Source organism: Rhinatrema bivittatum, chromosome 3, assembly GCF_901001135.1.
Source record: "Rhinatrema bivittatum chromosome 3, aRhiBiv1.1, whole genome shotgun sequence".
Classification (NCBI taxonomy): Eukaryota; Metazoa; Chordata; class Amphibia; order Gymnophiona; family Rhinatrematidae; genus Rhinatrema; species Rhinatrema bivittatum.
The window spans coordinates 303989986-304006585 of NC_042617.1; the positions used below are offsets into that span (position 1 = coordinate 303989986).

Here is a 16600-nt window from a genome sequence, read left to right on the forward strand (position 1 = left end):
CTCCCCAGGGTATTTTAACCATGTTTTACATCCCTCTCACTCTCTTCAGGCCGGTCATTGTAGAGACAGTCCTCAGTTAGGGGTCACTCAACCATGCTTCCTTAGCAGCATGCAGTCATAAACCTTGAGTCTGGCCTCTGGGTGCTGCTGTAGGGCAATGGTAATACCCCTCAACTGTGTGCATGGAGAAAAGTTCTGTTTGATTTTGTTTTCCGTTTATTTCATTTATTTTCCTCATCAATGTTGGGGGGGGTTTCGTTCATTTTGTTTTCAGTTATATGTTTACATTGAGGTGGAATTTAAATAATGCATGCTAAAATGCTTTAGCGCACACAAAAAACAGACACTAATGATATACATTTGCCTTATTTTAGGTAAGACATATATAAAAATACCAATGATATTTCCTGTTCTTTTAGAATGGCAGCACATCCCTAGTGGATTGTTGCCTCTGCAGCGTCTTCCGAGGATGGAAGGGGTTCTAGTCTGGGAATCAAACTTGTCTCTCTGCGTGGCATAAGAAGATAAGAAATTGTCATACTGGGTCAGACCAAGGGTCCATCAAGCTCAGCTTCCTCTTTTTCCAACAGTGGCCAATCCAGGCTACAGGTACCTGGCAAGTACCCAAACAGTACCACGCTACTGATGCTAGTAATAGCAGTGGCTATTTTCCAAGTCACCTTGATTAATAGCAGGTAATGGACTTCTCCTCCAAGAATGTATCCAAATCTTTTTTAAACCCAGCTACACTAACTGCACTAACCACATCCCCTGGCAACAAATTCCAGAATTTAATTGTATATTGAATGAAAGAACTTTTTTCTGATTAGTTTTAAATGTGCTATATGCTAACTTCATGGAGTGCTGCCTTGTTCTTCTATTGTCCAAAAGAGTAAATAACCGATTCATATCTACCCGTTCTAGACCTCTCATGATTTTAAACACCTCTATCATATCCCCTCTCAGCTGTCTCTTCTCCAAGCTGAACAGCCCTAACCTCTTTAGTCTTTCCTCATAGGAGAGCAGTTCCATCCCCTTTATCATTTTGGTAGCCCTTCTCTGTACCTTCTCCATCGCAACTATATCTTTCTTGAGATGTGGTGACCAGAATTGTACACAGTACTCAAGGTGCGGTCTCACCATGGAGCGATACAGAGGCATTATGACATCCTCCGTTTTATTCTCCATTCCCTTCCTAATAATTTCTAACATTTCTGTTTGCTTTTTTGACTGCTGCAGCACACTGAGCTGACAATTTCAAAGTATTATCCATTATGACGCCTAGATCTTTTTCCTGGGTGGGAGCTCCTAATATGGAACCTAACATCATGTAACTACAGCCTGGGTTATTTTTCCCTATATGCATCACCTTGCACTTATCCACATTAAATTTCATCTGCCATTTGGATGCCCAATTTTCCAGTCTCCTGCAATTTATCACAATCAGCTTGTGATTTAACTACTCTGAATAATTTTGTATCATCTGCAAATTTGATTACCTCACTTGTCGTATTCCTTTCCAGATCGTTTATAAATATATTATAAAGCAAGTGTCTTAGTACAGATCCCTGAGGCACTCCACTGTATTCTCTTTTTCCACTAATAAAACTGTCCATTTAGTCCTACTCTGTTTCCTGTCTTTTAACCAATTTGTAATCCACGAAAAGACATCGCCACCGATCCCATGACTTTTACTTTTCTTAGAAACCTCTCATGAGGAACTTTGTCAAATGCCTTCTGAAAATCCAAGTACACTACATCTACTGGTTCACCTTTATCCACATGTTTATTAACTCCTTCAAAAAAGTGAAGCAGATTTGTGAGGCAAGACTTGCCTTGGGTAAAGCCATGCTGACTTTGTTCCATTAAACCATGTCTTTCTATATGTTCTGTGATCTTGATCTTTAGAATACTTTCCACTATTTTTCCTGGCACTGAAGTTAGGCTAACTGGTCTGTAGTTTCCCAGATTTCCCCTGGAGCCCTTTTAAAATATTGTGTCTACATTTGCCACCCTCCATTCTTCAGGTACAATGGATGATTTTAATGATAGGTTACAATTTTTTTGTTTATTTTCTCTTTATTAGTTTTAAACAATTACAAAGCAGACAAAAACCTTTGCACAAAAACTCAGCAATCTTGCCAATATTACGTCTTACTTCAAGAGGAAATTTGAAATTTAAATAAAATTTAACCACAATCTGTGTGTTTGAGGGGGTGGATGATAGATTTAAAGGGAGAAATTACACAATAAGAAATCCATATCAGTAATTAGCTTCACAAGCTTAATTATTTTTCCTTCATTACCATTATCTGAGATATTCAAAGGGCTATCTCTAGGGGAAGATGTTAATAAGCTCATTTTTCTAGTATCAAGAAACATTCTTAATTGCTCTGGGACAAAGAAAATAAAGACATCTTTATTATATGTTACCACGCATTTACACGGGTACCTTAGAAGAAACTTAGCCCCAATTGTGTTACATTCCTGTCTCATCAACAAAAATGCTTTTCTCCTCTCTTGTGTTATTTTAGCCATATCCGGGAATATTTGGACAGGCTGTCCCAGAAAATTTTCACCCAGGTGTTGAAAATAATATCTCATAAGCAGACTTACATCACTCTCAATTATTAAAAAAAACAAGTAAAGTTGATCTTTCTACTATTTCAAATGAGGACTCTAAGAACTCTGTCAGATTTCCAGTATCTAACTGTGGCTGACTAACTTCCCCCCTCTCTTAAATGGCAAAAAGTACACTTTGTTAAAGGATGGTATACTTTCACTAGGTATTCTTAGTACTTCGGTTAGGTACTTTTTAAAAGTTACATGAGGCAGTTCACAGATGACTCTTGGGAAGTTTAAAACTCTCAGGTTCAATCTTCTCATTTTATTCTCCATAATTTCCATCTTTCTAGACACAGTTTGTTTGTCCTGGATTAACATTCTGCATTGCCTTTACTGATTCTTCTAACACACCAATCTTGTCTGTATATTCTTGAAATCGGTTATCTTGTTCTAGTGATATTCTGTCCATTTTCCCGGATAATAGAGATAATTGTTGAGAATAGCCCTTAAACATAGGGCGATATGAAGCATGTAATTCCCACAGGGAATCTAGAGTTACCGCTGCCGGTTTGGCGATGTCTTCTATTTCTAGGAACGTCTGTAGCTTGGGATGTTCTTTAGACGGTTCTCTTCTCACCGCTTCCCCGACTGGGATAAGCGTCGCTCCACTCCTAGAGTCCGTCTCCGCTCTCACTGCCACTCCTGTGTGACCAGACTCGCCAGGCGCCATTGTTGATCTGGGACCTTCCGACTCGAAAGCTGCTCCCTCGGCGTTGCACGCGATACTCTTCGGTATCTCATCGCTCGGCGTAAGCACAGGGAGTTGATAGGGTCCTGGTGCAGCCGGAATTCTCAGGTCTGGGGAGCTTAAAGATGTCTCCCCAGATAGATTTGCCGCTCCCACCTGCTTTCCATCAGCAGGGCCCGCTCCCCCAACGGGATAAATTGCGGTCAGTTTGGGGATCGTTTTCTGGCCAGACAGTATTAAGGGCATCGAGGGATATACCCTAACTCTGCCTTTCCTTTTGGGAGGCATTCTTACGGAGGATTCTGAAAAGCGAAGAGAAAAGAAACGGCCAGCTCCTCTCTGCCACTACACGCCTGCCGCCATCTTGACTCCACCCCCGTCCTAGGTTACAATTTTAACTAATAGATCTGAAATTTCATTTTTTAGTTCCTTCAGAACTTTGGGTTGTATACCATCCGGTCCAAATGATTTACTACTCTTCAGTTTGTCAATCAGGCCTACCACATCTTCTAGGTTCACCGTGATTTGGTTCAGTCCATCTGAATCATTACCCATGAAAACCTTCTCCAGATCGGGTATTTCCCCAACATCCTCTTCAGTAAACACCGAAGCAAAGGAATCGTTTAATTTTTCCACAATGGCCTTAACGTCTCTAAATGCCCCTTTAACCCCTTGATCATCTAACTGTCCAACTGACTCCCTCGCAGGCTTTCTGCTTCAGATACATGTTAAAAAGTTTTTACTGTGAGTTTTTGCCTCTACGGCCAACTTCTTTTCAAATTCTTTCTTAGCGTGTCTTACATTTCAGTTGCCAATGCTTATGCTTTAACCTATTTTCTTCTGTTGGATCTTTCTTCCAATGAAGATCTTTTGGCTAAAATAGCCTCTTTCACCTCACCTTTTAACTATGCCATTGATCGTTTTGCCTTCCTTCCACCTTTCTTAATGTGTGGAAATACATCTGGACTGTGCTTCTAGGATGGTATTTTTTAACAATGTCCAAGCCTTTTGCACACTTTTTACCTCTGTAGCTGCTCCTTTCAGTTTTTTCTAACTATTTTTCTTATTTTATCAAAGATTCCCTTTTGAAAGTTTAGCACTAGAGCCGTAGATTTACTTATTGTCCCCCTTCCTGTCATTAATTTAAATTAGATCATATTATGATCACTATTGCCAAGCGGCCCCACCACAGTTACTTCTCTCACCAAATCCTGTGCTCCACTGAGAATTAGATCTAAAATAGCTCCCTCTTTCGTCAGTTCCAGAACCAGTTGCTCCATAAAAATGTCATTTATTCCATCCAGGAACTTTATCTCTCTAGCATGTCCTGATGATACATTTACCCATTCAATACTAGTGAGTAGCATCACTTCAGAGCTACCAGGCTGACCTCAGAAGTTTCATTTTAAATTGAGCAGATATTTGTCAGAGCAATGCTGGAAGCTGTCGGGATTGCAGTATGAATGTACTGTGATCCCAGCACCAAAACGAGGTTTTAAAAGGTACTGGGGTCAGTGCTGGGCTGTTAGGGGCAGGAGGTGGGGGATGGAGAGTGCATTGCATTCTGATTTTGGTTAATCGGGGAGGGGCAGGATAGGGAACCCGTGTCTGTTTTATTTTTAAATTTTACTTGGAAGGGGGGTAACGGTGACTCAGCTCGGCAGGGCCCGTATTTTATACATTGTTGGGGGGGGGGGGGGGGTCTGGCAATCGCGCCACCAGGCTCACGTGCCACTTTTTTTTTTTTTTTTTTTGTAATTAAAACACTTGCCACTTAACCAGCTATATACTTTTGAATATAGCCACTTAATCCTTAATTTATCCGTCCATCTGTGGCCGGATAACTTTAGCACTGTTCTGAGGCCGTCTGAAAGTTATTCGGTTAACTTTGTCTGATAAGAGTTCAATATTGGCTTAAGTTAGCCTGATAACTCCACTTTGCCCTGGAATGCCTTTTTTTATCCAGCTAAATTTTAGCTGCCCTTGATAAAAAATAAATAAATAAATAAATATTCAGTAGTCTGCATATAGCCGGATGACTTACAAGTTATTTGGCAAAATGTCTCAGAATGTGTACCTCATAGTTCTTTTGTACCTGTGTGACTTTAGCCAGTTTTCAGAGAGAGAGAGACTATCTGCAGTTTAGGTCATGCAGATTCATTGTGGATATCCAGAAAACACGACTGGTCGAGAGTCCACCAGGTTAGATCTGGGAAGTCCTGCACTCAAGGGTTCTCCACCATTTTCACGGCAATTTTAAAAGGGGATCGAGGTGGCCGATCACCGGAGTTAGGCACCTAGATCCCTGGATTTGAAGTTTGCTTTGAGCAGAGCAACTATGCAATATTTAGCCAAATTTAAAAAGAGGCGTTCCTGGGCACATGTCTGTGTCGGGGAGAAAAGTATCGGCATAGAATTGAATTTTCAATTATACCCGCATCTTTTTTTGCCACCAGAATCCCATCTGTGCAGATCAGAGGAACAAAGTACACGGATAGCAGCTCTCCAACATATGCACATTTATCTCATGCATATTCATTGTGGACAGGCTGAAAATCTGACTGGCTGAGGGGTTCATCAGGACGGGCTTGGGAAGCCTTGCACTAGTGCCTCAGGTCCATGATGTGTCTTTCTGCAGATCTTAGCATACTAAGCTGATGAACTGAAATAATGTGCTCCATACTCACTAACAGGTACACACTGTGAGGTCCTTATTCAAATGCCATTTAGACGGACAACATAATAGTTATCCATCTAAATGGCTTACCTGGCTATATTCAGCTCATAACTGGTTACAATCCAGTGGTGTAACTAGTTACCTGGCTAGAATTTAACCAGATAAATTGGAGACAGTCTGGGGAGGAGCAGAGTTAGACTGACTAGTTAGTTAGTCTGACTCAGAGTTAACCGGATAACTTATACTGCTAACTCAAGGACAGCCCTATGGCTTGACCAAAAAAGCTGGTTATACATAACCGGCTAACTTTAAGATAGCCGGGTATATTCAACTGCATGCCTGTACTGCTGAATATACACCACTAGTTAGCCTGTTTTGTATAACCAGCTAACTAGCAAAGCCACACAGCAGCTGAATATGGACCCCAGTAATATGGAACACCTGAGGGAGATAGTCCTTACACACAGTAGTGGTTTGGAATTTAAACATTTTATTGACGACTTCCAGTGATGTCACGGAGCTGAGACGTTGCAAGGAAGAGGAGCTCCAGCCGGGCCTATTCATTTTCCAAATTGTGACTCTTCCTGAGATTGTACTTAAGTGGTAGAGACGACTTGCTATATGCTTTCATCCGTACTAATGTGATGACTACTAAAACGCCCAGAGTAACCAGAGAAAAAGGTAAAATTGGCGAACTCAAAATGCCGCCAGAATTTGAACAGTGATGCAAGAGCTGAAAGCTGAGCTTAGGAAAGAGATATCGAAGAATGCATCAGCTGTGCTAGAAGATAAATTAAACAAGCTACAGGCGTCCATTGATGATCTGAAGGACGAGATGGAAACGCACTCAAAAACAGTACTTACCCAGGAAATGGCGACAGATCGTTTAGAATCTGAGCTGTCTGCTATAAAAAAGGAAAATGCACTTCTGCTAGAGAGAGACTGGATGATCAAAAGAATAAGTTCACTACCATTATCTCAGGTACTGACATTGAAGTTTGTTACAAAAACACTAGATCTAACTGTTCATGCGTGTTCCCAAGAATTCTTTATTACCTTAATAAGGAAGTTAAACAAATGTAATAATACATTGTCTATTTGGTATAATTTATGCTTTCATATTGAAGACATGTCTCTGTTCACGCTGTTTGCCCATTTTTGGTCGCTAGCGATTGGTACCACTGTAAATGAAAAACGGATGCTTAATTATATTGATATCACGTATAAAATGACTGTTGATGCCAAATTTCAAGAGCTCCATATGCAGCAATTTGAATTGAAGGATATTGATGTGGTTAAAGCACATAAAATGAAAATCGTACAAACCGATTTGTGCACTAAATGTCATTCAAAAAGGCACGCTTATTCACAATTTTGTGCTTTGTCGAGTGCCCTTTCCCTTTTGGGAAGTGGTTCTAAAAATTATAGAAAATGTAATTAAATGCAAACCTTCTAAGTGTGGAGGATTACTATTGTTAGGATTGGTGCGGGCCTTCCTTGGCATTTCCAGATGCCAAGCTAAATATATCTTAATAGTAGTACTATTGGCCAAAGCATGTGTCTTGTCTACCTGGATCAAGCCCCGAGGGCCTTCAGCAATGATGTGCAGAATGGATGCGAATAGAGCAACTAAATGCAATATATCTATGTAAAAAAGTACATAAGGAGTATATTCATTTATGGTCAGAAACACACCTAATGTGCGGGAGCACAAAAGGGACTCTGTAACCGAGACCGTGGAAAGGGGTGAGTTACCTCAACCTTTAACTCCTTTCTTGGTGAGGCCAGAAGCCATTACAAATGAAGCAATATGGGAAGCACTAGCAGCAATTGAGTGCCATTGTAAACTTTTCTAAAACAGTTGCTGTGGTTGCGAAAAATTCAGTTGAGAATGAAGGAAAATTGCAAGCTCAAGAGAGAAAGATTGGAACTGTGGAAGAAAAGATTAAAACCATAGAAAACCATCATCAGAGGATGTTTCAGAAGGAAACAATACAAAATAAGAGATTAGAAAACATCGAAAACTCCTTGAGGAGTCTAAATGTGAGAGTAACAAACTTTCCACGAATAGATCATATTGTACCTATGGATCTATTTAAAGAATATTTGAATAAGATATTAAAGATTCCGAAAGAAGCAGCTCCTCTGATAACTAGAGCATATTTCTTACCACAGAGAAATAGAGAACAGCAAGAATTGCGGCAACAACAATAATTGGATGTTTCAGCACTACTAGAGTTAAGTAGTAATGAAGAAATTACTACGAGAGGAACATTACTAGTAACATTTGCATTTACCTCAGAAAAAAATAATATCATGAGATTGTTTTTTCGCAATAGCCAAGAACTGTTTCGGGGACAAAAGATATGGATGTTTCCTGATATCACTAGATCCACCCAAGAGAAGGAGAAAGAAATTCCTGGAGTTGAGAGAAGAAGCTGTGTTAGTGTTCAAAGTTCACTTTAAGATATCCTTGCAAGTGTATTATTGAGTATCAAAGTTTTTCCTATGTGTTCTTTGAGCCATCACAGCTCCGTTTTTTTCTTAGTTCCCACCCCGAACCGATCCATACGGTTCAGAATGGCAATGAGTAAGGGTTTCATCCGGTCGCCTGAAATTCCTATTATTGTTTGGAGATAACGTTCGCTTATAGTTCTTTATATACACTACCCCCACTTAATTTCCTTTTATATAGTGGTATTATAGAAGACATTATGGAAAAATATATTGAAATATTGTTTGTTATTTGCATCTGGATACCACTTATCTATTGTCACAATGTATAAATTGTGTAAAATTTAAAAATTCAATTAAAATTAAATTAAAAAAAAAAAAGAAACACACCTAATGTTGCCTTCTAAAATTCAATGTTCCTTAACTCTATGTGGGTACTCATACATATGGTGAATGTGTTTCTTAGGGTTGGGCCTGGGAGTTATTTGTTTCTCTTTATTTCCCATATCATAGCATTTTCTGATCCTTTGAGGTGTGAAATGGGTTTGTGTGTGGGTATGAGTGACTTAGTATAGATGATGATGATAGAGATTTAAAAAGTATGGGGATGATTCGTGCACATTGTAGCTTACAGTAGTAATGCCTATATCTTTGTTTAATATTATTTTATGTCACTTTAAGATGGACATTTTGTGCTAATTGTTTTCATTATCTTTTATCAATTATTTCATCTTGCATTGTATATATGCTTCTGTTTATTATCTGCTGCTGTTCATTTTCATGTGTATAAATAAAGTATACAAAAAAAAAAGTTTTATTGACATTGTATAACGGTTCTTCTTGGTAACACATAACCCATTCCCTCCCTCCCCGCCCCCCACCCCACATAGTAAAAAATAATTTTGAATAATGTTGACAAATGTACTTGGTATATTTTCATGTTTCATGCTGTTTTATTAATATAAAATATTAATATAATATAAAATTATAATATTAATATAAAATATTAATATAATATAAAAGTAATGTTTCATTACTTTTATATTTAGATGGTGCAGTTTTCCAAGCATTTTACCAGCATTAATCAGCTGTGGCTAAAGAACAAGGCCCAGATTTTTAGCCAAGTTTTGAGATGGTATTACTGGGGAATGTGCTTAGATTGGGGCAAGAGAATAACTCGTGCGGACATCGCAATTTTCAAATCTACACGTTATCCATGGGGGGAAAAAAAGTACCTGTGGTAAAAATCAGGTGCAAATACCCATGACAAGGTTCAAAGTGAAAGTTCACACAGGTTTTCACTGAAAACTGGGACAAAGTCTTCAGGTAAAAAGTACCCCACAAGCTTTGTAACTGAATGCATTGTCTGAAAATCACCCCCACAGTAACTAGCTCTGTGTGCACATTGTCAGAGTAACTGTCAATAAAGATGAAACATTCAAAATAAAAAAGTGTCTTGAAGAAAGAGAGAAGGATTTATGATGTCTAAGCATTAAAGCCTGGATTTTAAATGCCCTGCATGCATAAAACCTGGGCTTTACACGCGTGGCCGACCCCTTAGAAAATTGGCTCAGTGTGCGCAAGGCCCGGCCACGCGCGTAAAGCCCGGTATGCGCACAAATGCCGAGTTTCTTCGAAGGGGTGGGCTGGGACAGCGCCATTGTTCGCTGTCCCGAAGACCCAGCTGCCAGTGCGCACAACTTCAGCTCAGGAGTTGAAGTAAGTTGTGAAACAATGGAAAAAAAAAAGAAACAGGTAGGGCTTAGGGGTAGGGAGGGAAGGGCGCACGCATGGTAGAAAATCGGTGTGTCCATGTGTGAGCACCAGGAAGCACACGCAAAGTGGAAAATCTACCCCTAAATGAGCACCATGACTGTCCTATTCTATGTTGCTCATGTCTCACTTTCTCTCTCTCTCTCTCTCTTGCCTCCTTATTGCTCTGAAGTCATCTTGACTGATGAAGAAGTCCAGAGGAAAAGAGACTTGATAACGAAACGTAAGGAAGAGGAGGCGATGAAAGAGTCCCAGAGACCCAAACTCAGTGAGGAGCACCAGAAGGTTATTGACATGTTGCTGGAGGCCCATCGCAAAACCTATGATCCTACCTATTCTGACTTCAACCAGTTTCGGGTACGACACATTGCCCACTTTCTCTTCCTGGGAGGGGACTCCCCGAAGTGCAGTGTGAAATAATTGTATGAAAACAAGAGTGTGTCCTCTCCTTGTGGAGCAGAGTTGGTGCCAGCTCCTTAATAAGAAAATGGCGGCATGCCACTGATCCTCCTCCTCTTTCTATTCTGTTCTGGGGCTCTGAAATTAAGGTTATGGATCCACTCATTACAGTATGATCTTTTTTGTATCTCTGAGGGATGTGCCAAAATTTTCTGAAATTTGACACATCCATTAGACATCCCTGAACCTATCATTGTGGTGCATTTCAGAAGGGCTACTAAAGGAGGGTAGGGAGAGCCTGCAAAACAGCAAAGCTAGAGGGCAAAAGCATGCCTAAGTTAGACTGAATTTCAAAGTGAACATGCAATTGTATGTTTGCTTTTGAAAATTACCTCTGAAAAAACACCTGCACACAATTGTACCTGCTAAAATACATTTTGGGAAATGTTATGCACATACCTTTGAAACTGTAAAAGGATGCACATAGAAACATGATGACAGAAGAAGACCGTATGGCTCATCTAGTCTGCTCATCCACCCAATTTATGTAGCTCTTAACAATTCCCATCACTCCCTCAGAGATCCCCATGCATTTATCCCATGCTTTCTTGAATTCAGATACTGATTTTGTCTCTACCACCTCCACTGGGAGGCGCTTCCATGCATCTTCTACCCTCTCTGTAAAGAAATATTTCCTAGGATTATTCCCGAGTCTACCCCTTTCAACCTCATCCCATGTCCTATTGTTCTAGAGCCTCCTTTCCATTGAAAGAGACCCACCTCCTATGCATGGAAACCTTGGAGATATTTAAATATCTCTATCATATCTCCCCTATCTCACCTTTTCCTCTAGGTATACATGTTTAGATCTTTAAGTTTGTCCCCAAAATGATAAAGGGGATGGAACAGCTCCCCTATGAGGAAAGGCTGAAGAGGTTAGGGCTGTTCAGCTTGGAGAAGAGACGGTTGAGGGGGGATATGATAGAGGTCTTTAAGATCATGAGAGGTCTTGAATGAGTAGATGTGAATTGGTTATTTACACTTTCGAATAATAGAAGGACTAGGGGCCATTCCATGAAGTTAGCAAGTAACACATTTAAGACTAATCGGAGAAAATTCTTTTTCACTCAATGCACAATAAAGCTCTGGAATTTGTTGCCAGAGGATGTGGTTAGTGCAGTTAGTGTAGCTGGGTTCAAAAAAGGTTTGGATAAGTTCTTGGAGGAGAAGTCCATTAACGGCTATTAATCAAATTTACTTAGAGAATAGCCACTACTATTAATTGCATCAGTAGCATGGGATCTTCTTAGTGTTTGGGTACTTGCCAGGTTCTTGTGGCCTGGTTTGGCTTCTGTTGGAAACAGGATGCTGGGCTTGATGGACCCTTGGTCTGACCCAGCATGGAAAAAAAAAAAAGCTTAAGAACGAAGACCACTGACCATTTTGGTAGCCACCTTCTGGACCGACTCCATCCTATTTATATCCTTTTAAAGGTGTGGTCTCCAGAATTGTATACAGTATTCCAAGTGAGGTGTCACCAAGGACCTATATGGGACAATATCACATCCCTTGTTCTTCTAACTATTCCTCTCCTTTTGAAGCCAAGCATTTTTCTGGCTTTTGCCATCACCTTATCCATCTGTTTGGCCATCTTAAGATCATTAAATACAATCGCCCCCAGATCCCACTCTTCCTTTGTGCTTAGAGTTTCATCTCCAATACTGAGATTTTGCATCTAGAATGCATTACTCTGCATTTTTAGCATTCAATTTTAGCTTTCCTCAACCCTATCCCTGGAGAGTAGAGTTGCTTACCTATAACAGGTATTTATAAACTGCAATACATATAAAATAGATTAAAAACAGCTTATTGATCTGTATTAATGTTGGGAAGTGCTTAAAACAAAATATTTTAAAGCGTTACTCATGCTGCAAGATGGCTGTTGCAGACTACAAAAAAAATCCATTGGCAGGGGCACTCTAAGAGTACACTAGTAGGGTTCAAATCTATATTCCTACTGCCCATCCATGTTAACCTTGTTCCTCCCTCCCCCCCCAAAAAAATAATTCAGTTCTGGCTTCACCACTGGTCCTCGGAGAACACCTGTTGTTATGAGTAAGTAACTCTGCTTTCTCTGAGTCAAAGCAGGATGGCAACCCTTCCGTTTAGGGAAATCCTTAGCTACAGACTGTCTCGAACAATAAAAGGGAAATAACCAAGGAATTGTGCCAATGGGCTAAACCATTTTTGGTGGCAGCAGGTCATTTTATTTTCAGGGAGGGGGGGTTTTTTGATTTATTGGGCAGCCTGGAAACAAAATAACAGACCCTAGCGGGAATGGAATTTTTATACCTCAAAGAGACTTATAGAACAAACTAGCCAAACTTACTGTCATGTTGTGAGACCCCCTGTCCAAGCAATAGTGCAATGTGAATGTCACAACCTTGTGGATCTCCTCCTTGGAGGCCAGTCTTAGGCGGATTACTGATGCTGCCATGGCTCTAACACTGTGAACCTTGACATGGCCAACCAGATTCAGGCCTGCCTAGGCATAACAGAAGATGTAATCTTCTAGTCAATTGGAAAGGGTGCAGTTGGCAATTCCAGGTTTATTGGGATCGAACGAAACAAAAAGCTGGGTGGACTTTCTAAGGGCTACAGTCTGCTCCAGATAGAAGGCTAGGGCTCTTTTGCACTCCAAACTGTACAATGCCTGTTCAATTTGTGGATATGTGACCTAGGAAAAAATGTTGGAAGGATGATTGACTGGTTAAGGTGGAAGTGTAGCACTACCTTAGGCAGGAACCTAAAATGTGTGCATAGAACTACATTGTTGTTGAAAAACGTAATATAAGGTGGATAAGTCACTGAGGCAAGAGCTCATTGACTCTATATGCCATAACGTACACATTCCGCAGAAAAGATAAGATGGAGGAGCCCAGCATGGGGCACAGTGATGTGGGTCAGGCTGCATGGGTCCAGTTGGGGCATGCTCAAAGCTTCTAGAAGCTTTAATATTACATGTGAGGACTGTCATCCTGCTTGGCCTTGTAAAAAAAACAAAACAAAAAACCAAAACCTTTGTTCAGTCCAGGTAAATTTTTGCACATACAGGGGCGGATTTTCAGAGCCCTGCTCGCGTAAATCCGCCCAAAACCGGGCGGATTTACGCGAGCAGGGCCCTGCGCGCCGGGAAGCCTATTTTACATAGGCCTCCCGGCGCGCGCAGAGCCCTGGGACTCGCGTAAGTCCCGGGGTTCTCGGAGGGGGGGCGTGTCGGGGGGCGGGCCCGGTCGTCGCGGCGTTCCGGGGGCGTGTTGGCAGCGTTTTGGGGGCGGGTACGGGGGCGTGGCTACGGCCCGGGGGCGTGGCCGCACCCTCCGTACCCGCCCCCAGGTCGCGGCCCGGCGCGCAGCAGGCCCGCTGGCGCGCGGGGATTTACGTCTCCCTCCGGGAGGCGTAAATCCCCCGACAAAGGTAAGGGGGGGGGGTGTAGACAGGGCCGGGTAAGGGGGGGGTGTAGACAGGGCCGGGTGGGTGGGTTAGGTAGGGGAAGGGAGGGTAAGGTGAGGGGAGGGCAAAGGAAAGTTCCCTCCGAGGCCGCTCCGATTTCGGAGCGGCCTTGGAGGGAACGGGGGGAGGCAGCGCGGCTTGGCGCGCGCAGGCTATACAAAATCGATAGCCTTGCGCGCGCCGATCCAGGATTTTAGTGGATACGCGCGGCTCCGCGCGTATCTACTAAAATCCAGCGTACTTTTGCTTGAGTCTGATGCGCAAGCAAAAGTAGGCTGATCGCGCTTCTTTTAAAATCTACCCCACAGGACATAAGCACATAAGTTTACCTGCATATTGGGTAAGCAATTTAAAACAAGGCATTTCCATGGGTAAAGCACTGTTTTACACATTGAATTGCATTTTGAAAGTTATCCTTTCAATGCACTCTCTAGTAGGGATGGGCATTCAGGAGAAATTAAATAGGAAATGAGATGACATTTTCTATTTCGTTTCATTCTTGAAGCAAAACAATTGAAAATCCAACTAAATTTAGTTAGTTTTCATGTTTCGTTTTGAAAACAAAAAAAATTGATCTGTCTAATCTGGACCTAGGCCCAGGTCCAGGCCTGAAGCTGGGACCTCGCCTAGGGAATTGGCTGAGGCCCAGATTAGGGGTTTCTGACTATGCCCAAGTGCAATGCTGGGGCCTAGGCTTAGGGCTGGGGACTTACCAAGATATGCGCTCGGGCTTAAGCTGCAGACTGACACCGGAGTCTTGGCCGGGGCCTCAGCCGAGACCCCAAAAATTGAACAAACTTAATTGCTCTATCACGAATCCAGCATCACGGTCCAGAGCCAAGTCCAATACCCTGGGCCTCAGCCAAGGCTGGGGCTGAGTCAAGAGACCGGGTCCTGATGCAGACCCAAGTCCAATGCTAGAGCCTGATGGCTAGGCCAGGGCTTGGGGCCAAGCCTCTGAGATCTTCGGTCCCGTCTTCTTTCTTCTTAGATGAAATGACATTGTCTGCTTGGGAGGCACCTGAGTTAATTAACTCCGGCGCATCATACCTAGCAGAGGGTGCCATTTTGACATATGATAGCCATATATCAAAATGGTGCCCTCCGCTGGAGAGGCGTCAGGCCTGGGGCCAGGCCAAGGCCCCGGGTAGGGCCTGGATCCTGATGTCAGAACCCAGCCCTAGTGTTGGGCCTGGGTCCGGGTTGAGGCCCCAGCATCGGAAACTGATCTCTGGATCAGGCTGCAGCATCGAGCTAAGGCCCAGGCATCTGGTCTATGCCGAGGTCACGGTGACCTACTACAGCTTTAGGCCTACGCAAGCCCAAGGCTTCAGCCAGGGCCTAGGCCACAGAACCAGGCCTCAAATCTGTGATAGGTTGCAGCGAAATTGGCCTAGGCCCTACATAAGGCCCAGGCGCAGAGAAAGTGTGAGGATTTTTTTTTTTTTTTTTTACCTAGGGTGGTAGTTGCCTGGAATTGCTTACCAGTAGATGTGATAGCAGCCAATCTAGGGACAGAATTCTAGCACACCTGGGACAGGTACAGAGCATGGAAATATGGGTAAAGGAGGGAGTAGACCAAATATCAAGTCAGGTCTGCAGTGAGAAGCAGTAGGTAGGGATAGCTGGGCAAACTGGGTGGACATCTACTTCGCTACTTTGTTTTAGAATAAAGTTTGTCAATCCTTTGCTTTCCTCGTAGCCTCCAGTCAGAACCTCTGCCGAAAACGAAATTCGTTCATCATCTGTCCAGACGCAACATTTCTCATCAGAAGACTCTTCAGATCTCCTCAGTTCTATTCCAGGTATTGTCTGCAATAGGGGGCTCCCTGGGCTCAGCATACCGCACCAGCACTGAAGGACACACAGGCAGGAGATTAACAAAAACCAGCACTGCAGAACTTGTTCCACTGCTGCAGTGGATAAAGCCATTGCTGTTGCCTTCCTTTCTAGAATTATACCTTAAGCAAACTTTACAATTTAACTTTGAATGAGATTGTCTTTGTGGCAGACTGAGATGGTTCCATGCAGGGCTCACTTAGGCAGGCTCTGTGGTCGGTGTGATGTTGCCCTAATCTCCCACTTGCATGAAGCATACAGGATGTAGATGGGAGCATGACATTGGAGAACCTTAACATGTCACAGACTTATACCTTCCCTGCAGAGCTGGCCATTTCTCAGTTACAGAAACTTATCTTCAGGCTTAAAACATAGAGGCTGATGTATTAAAGTGTACACAATTGAATGCACATTTCCATTTTGTGCAAGCACCAGTTTGTTCCTGAGACTTAAATGCAAATAAGCCCTGAAGCAAAATAGTGTATGTAGTTTTCCTATGGAAAATATTGCAAAAAAATGAAAGTACACCTTGTTGAGATGTAGTTTATTTTTTCCAAAATTGTGTTTGCAAAGGTTTTATTGTGCATGGTTAGCTGTGCGTTTATAGCTGATGAGCTGGTTTGCATAATTTT

The 16600-nt window shown here is 42.2% G+C and overlaps 1 protein-coding gene across 10 annotated transcripts in view; it reads left to right on the forward strand.

Annotated features, from left to right (window-relative positions):
- VDR (vitamin D receptor) overlaps positions 1 to 16600 on the forward strand; it is a 223585-nt gene that overhangs the window by 143799 nt on the left and 63186 nt on the right. For all 10 annotated transcript variants that reach the window (XM_029595097.1, XM_029595094.1, XM_029595096.1 and 7 more), the window contains 2 exons: positions 10390 to 10574; positions 15832 to 15934. In XM_029595097.1, coding sequence (XP_029450957.1) covers positions 10390 to 10574; positions 15832 to 15934 — 288 coding nt within the window. The remainder of the gene's footprint in view (positions 1 to 10389; positions 10575 to 15831; positions 15935 to 16600) is intronic.